We start from the raw sequence: 10146 nt of genomic DNA on the forward strand, positions 1-10146 counted from the left end.
AGGGGGGTGGGGGTCCGGGGCCGACGGGGGGGCCGCTTGGCAGGCGGCAAACACGCACAGGGACACAAAGGCGCGGAGCCCGGCATCGCACACGCACCCACTCGCGGAGTCCACGGGACCCCCACGGCCCCCTCCCCTCCCCTCGACTGTCCTCAGCCCGAGTGCGGGGCTGGAGGTTCCTCGAGGTTCCGCGCCGAGGGCCAACCCCCCCCCCACCCCTGGGGGAGCATCGTTTCCGTGCCTCTGATGGGATTTTGGTCCCATTTTCCAACTGGGGTCCGTGGCCCCTTGTCCTCAGCCCTGCCCCGCCAGCCCCGATGGAGGAGAAGGGCTCCGGGAAGGATGCTGGAGGTCGCTCCGCAGTGGGGAGCGTGTCCCCCCCCCCCGGATCTGGCCCGGGGAGTGGCGCCTGTGGTTTGTTTTCTGCATATTTTCTGCGAGCAGAGTTTTAGCGGCTGGACATCCCTCTGCAGCCGTAGCAGCACAAAGGCTGCGCCCGCCGCGTCCTTCTGCGGGACCTGCCACCCGGCCAAACGGCCAGCCACGGGGCTGATGGTGCAGCAGCGGGCTTCTGCAAAAGCTCTTTTGTTTTTATTGCAATAAAACCGAAACAAACCCATGGGAGCCAAAAAACAAACCCGCGGGAGCGCTGGCCTGAGCTGGGATGGAGCTCAGGCTTTGAAGCCAATGCCAAGTGCCCCCAGTTTTGCCACCCTGGTTTCCACCGCCTGCAGCGCGTGTCTCTGGCTGCTCTGGTGCACCAAGGGCCCTGGCTTTCTGGGATGGGAGCTGTGCAGCTTTTTTCTCTGCCAGTCCCAAGCTGTTCTGGTTTGTCACTCCCTCTCTGCCGTCTTTCCTCCTACCAGGGATGGGGCTCGCCACGGTGAAGCTTCGGAGGCCCTCGGCAAGGGAGCAGCCCGCCCAAGGAAGACGACAAGGGGTTGGGGTCTGACCCGCAGAGCCGGTACGGCACCTCGCACCCTGCGGCTGGTGACCCTGCTGGGGCTGGGGGTGCTGCTGCTGGAGGGCTGGTGGGGATGGGTGGTCCTGCGTGGAGATGGGGAGAGGGTGGTCAAACAGAGGTCCCAGAGCCCTTGGGTCTGAAAACACCCTCCTTATCCTGCCCTGTAATAGAGGAGAGAGCGGAATGAACGCCTCCCAGGCACACAAGCAAATTTCTTTGATGTGCCCCATTAAAAAACAGCAAAGTAGGTCACTTGTAGAATAAGAAACGAAGCAGCGGTGTTGCTGTTTCCAGAGAGGCAGGTGTTTCAGTGGTGGGGCTGTGGTGATGACCACCTTTCCGTGGTAAGGAGCCAGCCTGCCCATTTGTGGGGGGACTCGCTGGGTGAGATGCTGTCCTGCAGCGCTGGCTACTGGAGTTGGGGCTTCTTTTCCCCATGATGGGCTCGGGGAGGGATCAGGCCTCTCCCGCTGGGGCAGGTGAGATGTTCCTCACCCCAACCTGACCTCTCCCCTCTCTTCTTCTGCTCCTAGGCAGGGCAATGAAGCTGAACGAGCGGAGCGTGGCCCACTATGCCACCTGTGACTCGCCCGCCGACCATGCCGGCTTCCTCCGCAAGCGGGTGGAGCGGCACCACCACCATGCCCACCACCACCACGCTACCTCCTACCAGCGCCGCTGGTTCGTCCTCAAGGGCAACCTCCTCTTCTACTTCGAGGAGAAGGAGAGCCGGGAGCCTGTGGGGCTGGTGGTGCTGGAGGGCTGCACTGTGGAGCTGTGTGAGGCTGCCGAGGAGTTCGCCTTCGCCATCCGCTTTGACGACGCTGGTGCCCGGGCTTATGTGCTGGTGGCCGATGGGCAGGCTGCCATGGAGGCCTGGGTGAAGGCACTCTCACGGGCCAGTTTCGACTACATGCGGCTGGTGGTGAGGGAGCTGGAGAAGCAGCTGGAGGAGGCCTCCAAGACCTTGGCCGCTTGCCACAAGTCTCCGCGGAGATCCTCCTCCTCCAGCAGGAAGAGGCATCTCTCCAACCCTGCCTTGCTGCCCCTCCAGGAGAAGCCCACCGTCCTGGAGAATGGTTACTCCACCTGGGGTAGTGGTGGTGGCGTCCCTGGGGGGGCTGCCTGCCCTGACCGTGATGGGGGGCACGTGAAGCCCCCACCCCTCCCTCCACGCCGGCGCTCGGCCGTCGGCAGTGCCGCGGGGTCACCGGTGCCTGGCCTCTCGCCAGCCATGCCGGAGAGCCCAGTGTCACCGGAGACGGCTTGCTTCTCCAAGCTGCACAGCTGGTACGGGCAGGAGATCGCGGTGCTGAGACGAGAGTGGCAGGAGAGGCAGAAGAGGGGACACCCGTGACCGGGGGTGCGAGCCGATGCCCGGTAGCCTGTCTCACAGGCGGGAAGGGCGATGCGAGGGACACTGCTTGCCCCGTGGCCTGGCCAGTGGCCAAGTGTGCGGTGCGTGTGTGCTTCACTAGCGTGTGGGAGGGACCCAGGTCTTCCACAAACCTCACATTTCATTTCCGTCAGGCTTTATGCAGCTGGAGAGTGCAATACCAGGGGAGGCTGCCTTTAAACCCTCTCCTCCGCTGGTGATACCAGGTGTGGAGGGGGCCCAAACCGGCACGTAGACCATGAGCCTCACCCAGCGGACTTGGCCCCTTGCCATCCTGGCGTGGTGGATGCTCTGGGTGCTTCATCGCCCACCTCTTCTTCACCACTTTTGGTTTTCTTTTTGGTTTTGTTTCTCAGCGTGGAAGTTTGCACAGGTCAGCGTTTATGGTCTTGCGCCGAAGTCCTTCTGCCTTTGCTCTTTCGCCACAGATAAGGCTGGGCTCTTACGAAATGCCTCCGACGGGCCGCTGGTCCTGGCGGGTGCCTCCAGCTTTGTGCCTCTCTCACCACAGGACACGTGTGAGCCACCATGGCTGTGGCTGGTCCAGCAGCCAGGGCGACGAGGACTGGGCTCTTGCGTCGTCATTGTTTTTTTACTTTCATCTGCACTAACCCTCCTCCCTGTTAAATCCCTCAGGATGTGGATTTCACGGGCTTGCATCTGTCTCTCTGCATCCGAGCGTAGCAGCGAGGCTGAAAAGGAGACACTGAGCCTGGTCTGAAGCGAGGACCAGGAGCTCCCCAGGGCTGATCTGGACTCCGTCAAGCGGTAGCCAAGCCTGTTAATGTCTCCCGTTTGAGCCTTCCCTGTTCCAAAAAAGGGACACTAAAGCTTCTTTGTCTTCCCAGGGGAGAATTTATCAGCCTCTGTGCAGACTTTAGCTCCTGCAAAGTGCCATATAGGGCTGAGCCGGCTCGTTGGGCAGCTTGCCTGAGACAGCATCCAGAGCTGCAGTCTTGCAGAGCCTCTCCCGCTGCTGTGGCTCTGCCCAGCGCCTGGCAGAGCTGTGCGGTCGGAGGAGAGGCTGTGGAGGAGCAGGGAGGAGAAGAGGGCTGGTCCCAGGAGGGGAAGCGAAGGTGTGGGAGTGAGTTACACGTTGCACTGACTGACTGCGTGTTGGCAGTGTCTACGCTTGTCCCTTGACCATCAAAGCCATATTGCTGCCTTCTTCCAAAGCCAGTGCCTGACCTGCTGGCACTTCCCTCCTCTTTCATGTCGGCATCGCTCAGCTGATCTTGATAGCATGTCCCATCCTCCCAGCGGGTGAGAAGGGCTGTGGGGAGGCAAGCCCGTGACCTCGCTACAGAAACAGACTTGTCCTTCAGTAGGTCAGGAACCTTGGCCACAAGGCAGATGGTACGACTAGGTGGGTGACGAGAACACCCTGGAGATGGGGGTTTATAAATCTTCTCCCTTATCCTCTTGGCAGGGGCTGTTTTTCAGAGCAGGAAAAATGCGTGAAGCGGCCTTTGTGCTTTCTATCTAACAGTGTTAAACGTGTTTTTATTGCCTTGCTTCATTAAGGAGCCTTGCTAGGAAAGCAGGAGGCCATTCCAGGTCATAACTGGTAGGAACTTATTTGCCTTTCTGGAGTTAAACGCACCGAGCTTAATACTTTGCAATAGCCAGTAGAGATTGCCAATGCAGAAATCAGATGACTTCCATTAACTCTTGGTGCCTTTGAAAATACCTCTCTGGTAGTTTTGGATGACGAGCTTCCAGCCTGCTGCCTAATTATGGCTCAGAGGTATGTTAGAGGAAATCAGATCTTAAATCAGACCTTACAAATATGACTTTGGGCAGCGGGAGTGTAACCTTCACATACGAGCGATGCAATCCAGTCCTCTCCAGTTCGTGCCTGTATTTCTTCACAGTAGGGACATTCAAGTTTGGGAGGGTTATTTTTGTTCTGCTTTTTAAGTGAAAACAGTTCAGAAAAAACAGTGCCTGGGCTCTATCAGCAGCCCAGCTGGCTGGAGTTACAGGCCAGCTCTGGCTCCCTACCTGCTCCTTAAATTGTTCAGTGCTGCAGCCTTCCAACTGGGAACCTCTCCCCTTCCCTGTGGAAGGGCAGCAGCAGCAGGGGATGGTACTACCTGGTGCCTCCTCGCTCTGAGCCTGGGTATTTTAGGGCCGGGTCAGATTTGGCAAGCATTTTTCTGTGTTTTTATGTGGTTTTTTTTTTTAAATGTAATACAGAGAGAGGAATATTCCTGATGTCTCAGACTTAAGGAAGTTTGACGGTAAAGATTTAACTTCCAAAATAAATCAAAATGTAATGTCAGTTTCTACATGAGACCCAAGAATTGGGAGTGACTTGAAAGGGAAAATAAATTAACAAAGCCAGTTCTGTCAGAACTGGAACTGAAACAGTATTATTCATTTAAGGGCAGTTTCACTTTTAAGCAGCTTAGTTGCTTTTAATAAGCCAGGATTGTGCTAGTAACACTACTAAAGAGCTTATATTTAATGCTTTAATCTGTCCCATTCAAATGGCACAATTTCCACGCTACCTGCCTTTGCGTTAGTACATATCCCGGCTAAATCCTGCAAATGAGGAGCTGCACTCTGGTTTCTCTCTGATCACATTTGGAGTAATTTTGTGTTTTATTCTGCAGCGCCGAGAAGAAAATGGCTGAATCCTGAACAGTATTTGTGCTCAGCCCAGCTGTCCGTGCCTGGGCCTTTGCTAGGTCTCCAAAGCGCTGCGTGACTTCTGATGCGCTTGGTCAGGGCTTCACCATAAAAGGGATGGCCCTTTAGTGAGCAAAAAAGGAGCCATAATTGGAGCCATGTCCGAATTTGTGCAGGAGTATAGGTTTTTTAATGACCACCACCGCTTGCTTTCATTAGGCAGGAAGCACCTGGGTGCTTCCTCTGAGATGGAGACTGTCAAACCAGCTCGGCTGAGGATGGGTGGTGATGGCAGCACCTTCGAAGCAGCCCCCAGGCAGAAGGTTGGGATTTCAGCTTCCTGAGATTGCACACACAGCTGGCTAATGGAGCGGCCTCTCCTTCTATCTGCAGGCAGAGATTGTTACAGGGAAAGCAGAGGGTTTTCATTGTCCCCTACAGCAAAATGGGACTGATTGCCACACACTGTCATTCAGGTTTGGACTGTTTCACCTCCTGCCTTCGCTTTTCCTTATTATTTTTTAAAAATAGAAAATGTCTGGGCAGCATAGAACAGGTTCCCTAGCAAAGGGGGACTGAACACTAAACCTGAATGGCTACTTTTCTTAAAGTATTGAAGTAAAGTCTTTTTATAAGAGTTTTCTTTAGCATAATAATACAAAAGCAATGAGAGAAAAATGCTTGAATCCGAATGCTTGAATTTAAAAGATATTGAAGACTGAAAGAGGAAGGGAAATCGTGACATGGCCTCAGTAAGCCGTGCCAAAAACGGATCTCAATCGTGCTAAAGTAGTTGATGAAATCCTTCTATTTTTCTGAGGCTGGGATTTCCCATTCAGGCCCATAATGTTTTGTTTTATTTCTGCACATGTGTATTTTTATAGAACAACTGCGGTGATGTTTTCCACTGAATCCAGGTCCTAGTGATTAGAGTAACCTCAGGATGTTACCTGTGGCCACCGCTAGCTGTTTGGTGGACATTCACAACCAGGATCGGATGCTTTCTGTTACAAGTTCTGTTACAGTTTGGGGGTGGGTGACCCCCCCAGCCTTACCCTTCTCAGCAGAGAAACTTTCCCTTTGGAGAAACTTCAATAACCCACCCCCACGGCAGCACACGGGGGATGTGGGCAAGTTCCCATGTTGGTGGCATCTTCCCCCAGCACGGACCGTGCTTTATAATGTCCACAGCCACCAGGCAACACTACCAACACCACGCAGGAGTACCCCCCCCCTTCTGAAACGCTTATATTTTAGGTAGATGACGTGTTCTTATTTTTATTTTTTTTTAAAGAGGCGGTTTTGCATGCGCCGTTGTTTTACCTGCGGAACTTGTGTTATGCGTTTCACGATGTTGTTGTACGTTTGTATTTTATGCCGTGGAGCCAATAAAGCATTGGCGATTTGTAGGTCCATGGAGCTGTGTACCCCCCCACACACACACCCACACACCCGTGGGGGAAGCCTCTGCGGGGCCCGGCGATCCCCGCCATGTCCCTCTGCGGGATCACCCGCCCCGGTTTCCCCCCCTCCCGCCTCACCGAGCCTCTCCGCCAGGGGGCAGCAACGGGCCGCCCGCTCCCCACCTGCCCCCGGGGGCGGCCCCTGCCCGCCCTGCGCATGCGCGGCCCCGCCCTTCCCTTCACACCTCGCGAGAGCCGCCGGCCCCACCGCCCCGGGTGACGCCTCGGCTCGGCCGTTACGGGCAAGAGAGAGAATGGCGGCGGCGGCAGGCGGGCGGCTACTGGCCACGGCCGCGGCTCGCTTGGGGCGGGCGGGCCGGGGCGGGCCGCGCAGCTCCCCGGCCACGCAGCTTGTGCCCTTCCGGAGCGCCACCGTCACCCGCAGCGGCGCCATTTTGCCCAAGCCGGTTAAGGTGAGTGAGGGGCGAGCGGGTGGGGAGCGGCAGACCAATGGCGGCGTAATGGACGGTAGCGCTGGCCAATCGATGCTGGCGTGTCGGCTGTGGGTGGGGCGGTGGGAGTGAGTGACAGGGTCTGGGCTAATGAGGGGCGCGCTGTGGGCGGGGCGGCGGTGCGGAAGTGCTCGGCAGCGGGTGGGTGACGGGAGCGGCCCTGAGGGGTCGGGGCGGGCCCCGCTCGCTTCCCCTGGGCGGCGCGGTCCGGCGGTGGTCCCCGCCCTGAGGAGGCGATAAGCACTCCCCGTACGCGGCTGTTTCACACCGGTAGCCGCTGTCCCTTCCTAAGCCACTGGTGTTCCCTGCACCGAGCCCCCGCGGGTTCCTCTTGTCCCGATGCTGGGGGTTGCACTACGAGATGGATGGATGGATGGATGGATGGATGGGCGGAGAGCAGTGGACGCTGTCTGCCTCGACTTTGGCAAGGCTTTTGACCCTGTCTCCTGTAACATCCGCATAGATAAGCCCAGGAAGCGTGGGTTAAGTGAGTGGCCGGTGAGGCGGATGGAGAACTGGCTGAATGGCAGAGCTCAGAGGGTTATGATCAGGGGCACAGAGCCCAGCTGGAGGCCTGTAGCTAGTGGTGCTCCCCAGGTGGTCGGTACTGGGGCCAGTCTAGTTCTAGTCTAGTGATGTAGTGCTGGGAGATATGGTTTAGTGGTGGTGTTGCTTTTTGTTTGTTGTGCGGGTGTTTATTTTTGTCAAAGTTAGGTTGACGGTTGGACAAGATGATCTTTAAGGTCCCTTCCAACCTAGAAGATTCTGTGATTTTGTGATTCAACAACCTGGATAGGGTTGAGCATACCCTCAGCAAGTTTGCTGATGACACAAAACTGGGAGGAGTGACTGACACACCAGAATGCTCTGCTGCCATACAGAGAGACCGGGGTAGGCTGGAGAGTTGGGTGGAGAGGAACCTAATGAAGTTCAGTAAGGGCAAACGTAGGGAGGTTATTCCTGGGGAGGAATAACCCCATGCACCAGTACAGGTTAGGGGCTGACCTGCTGGAAAGCAGCTCTGCAGAGAGACCTGGGAGTCCTGGTGGACAAGAAGTTGACCGTGAGCCAGCAATGTGTCCTTGTGGCCAAGGAGACCAATGGTCTCCTGGGGTGCATTAGAAGGAGTGTGGCCAGCAGATCAAGGGAGGTCATCCTCCCCCTCTACTCTGCCCTGGTGAGGCCACATCTGGACTACTGTGTCCAGTTCTGGGCTCCCCAGGTCAATAAAGACAAGGAACTGCTGGAGAGAGTCCAGTGGAGGGCTACGAAGATGGTCAAGGGACTGGAGCATCTCCTTTATGAGGAAAGGCTGAGAGACCTGGATCTGTTTAGCTTGGAGAAGAGAAGACTAAGGAAAATGAGAGGAGATCTTATCAATGCTTATAAATATCTAAAAAGGGGGTATCAAGAGGATAGGGCCAGACTCTTTTCAGTGGTGCCCGGCAATAGGACAAGGGGCCATGGGCACAGACTGGAACACCAGAGATTGCATCTCAACACGAGGAAAAACTTCTTCACTTTGAGGGTGGCAGAGCACCGGAACAGGCTGCCCAGAGAGGTTGTGGGGTCTCCTTCTCTGGAGATAGACAAAACCTGCCTGGATGTGATCCTGTGCAACCTCCTGTAGGTGAACTTGCTGGGAAGAGGGGTTGGACTAGATGATCTCCAGAGGTGCCTTCCAACCCCTGCCATTCTGTGATTCTGTGCTGTGCGGTGATGGGGTCTGGCCCTACGGAGAGCAAAGCATTTCTCCTGCTGCTCCCTGGGCCCTCTGTGCCCTTGTGGAGCTGGGAATGTGCAGGCTCAGCCACAGGGCAATTTGCTGGTAAAGATTAATCTTTTCCAATTGACTCCCTGCAGACGCCCTTCGGCCTCCTCAGAGTGTTCAGCGTTGTGATCCCTTTCCTGTACGTCGGGACTCAGATCAGTAAGAACTTTGCAGCCCTACTTGAAGAACATGATATCTTTGTCCCAGAGGATGATGACGATGATGATTAAAGGGTATGTCATTAAGATCATCAGCAATCTAATTATTTATGCTTCCTGTTTGACTTAGGGCAGGGAAAAGAATCTCAGAAATACAGACAGCAGCAGCTCTAAAAGTTGCATTTGCAGTTAAACACATGGACACCTACAGCTGTACTGCCTCTGGCTACAAACTTTTCAATTCCTTTATACTGCAGTAGGCCAGACTGGTATCTGAATGTGAAATCTCCACAAGATACATTTGTTAGAGATTGTAATAAACTGATGGCAGTTCAGATCTTTTAATTTGAACCAGAAATAAAAATAAACTATAGTCAGCGAGGGTCTATACTGCAGACAGAAAAGAGGGGCTTCAGCATTATTACACATTTACCTGTTTAAAAGTCTTTTGCTAACTCACAGAATGAGTTTTTTAAAAGAGAATGAAATTTTGATATAGAGGTGAACAATCTGAGAGAACTCCAGAACCCATTGGAACGAACTGTCCAGTGGGTGTTACACCACTGATCTCTGGAGTAGTTGGACCATTCAGACTCATCAGATAAAGGTGAATTATTTCTGCTCTTCCTTTATCTACACCACGCTTCCCTCCATTTTCTGTTATTGTGTTTGGCTTGCCCTTGTGTAAACACTTATATTTGAGTGTACTTATTTATAGAACAAATAAGTTGTTTTAAAGACGTTGTTGTAAATAGTGTTTTATAATCCGTTTGGTGGATGTATTCTATTTGATAAAGGGATTTTCCAGCGTGTGCTGTGCAGCTAAAACCAGAGAATTAAAAGGTTGTAAAGACTGCAGTGGCCTGTTAGAAAATCCTTTTATGTAACCCCCCCCTGCATTGTGTGGTTTGGGGGGAAGGTACAGGCTGGAACTCAGTACAGTGTATCTGAAGAGTAATGGCTTATTGTTCTATTTGCAGAACTGTTATGGAAGAACAGAAGGGCAAAAACCATTCACAACGCAATGGTTCCAACATCCGTCACTTGTGCTTTGTCCTTCCTAAACGGGACGGGGGGGCTCTGCATCCCCTTTGCCAGTGAGTGTCCTGCACGTGTCTGGAAATCTGTAGCTCTGGGTTGAAGGAAGTGCTTGATAGGCCCTGCATCCTTGCACACACACGATCACCTCATCAAAGACTGCTTGGGATTCCTTTTATTAGCAATATGGGAAACACTTAATTAAAGATGAAGAGATCGAGATGTATGACTTTGGTCTTGTGTTTTTATAGATTATGTGCCTATGTCCTA

At 54.1% G+C, this 10146-nt stretch overlaps 2 protein-coding genes across 2 annotated transcripts; both read left to right on the forward strand.

The window, feature by feature from the left end:
* The first annotated feature begins 856 nt into the window (after positions 1-856).
* FAM109B (family with sequence similarity 109 member B) lies at positions 857-6413 on the forward strand. Its single transcript, XM_014964049.1, has 2 exons — positions 857-964; positions 1498-6413. The coding sequence occupies exon 2, from the start codon at positions 1506-1508 to the stop codon at positions 2319-2321; it is 816 nt and encodes a 271-aa protein (XP_014819535.1). The 5' UTR covers positions 857-964; positions 1498-1505; the 3' UTR covers positions 2322-6413.
* Positions 6414-6635: 222 nt separating this feature from the next.
* On the forward strand, positions 6636-10102 carry LOC106901375 (essential MCU regulator, mitochondrial-like). Its single transcript, XM_014964050.1, has 3 exons — positions 6636-6870; positions 8773-8913; positions 9819-10102. Exons 1-2 carry the CDS (start codon positions 6712-6714, stop codon positions 8908-8910), a joined length of 297 nt encoding a protein of 98 aa, XP_014819536.1. The 5' UTR covers positions 6636-6711; the 3' UTR covers positions 8911-8913; positions 9819-10102.
* Positions 10103-10146: the final 44 nt, after the last annotated feature.

This window comes from Calidris pugnax, unplaced genomic scaffold (genome assembly GCF_001431845.1).
Source record: "Calidris pugnax isolate Ruff unplaced genomic scaffold, ASM143184v1 scaffold44, whole genome shotgun sequence".
Classification (NCBI taxonomy): Eukaryota; Metazoa; Chordata; class Aves; order Charadriiformes; family Scolopacidae; genus Calidris; species Calidris pugnax.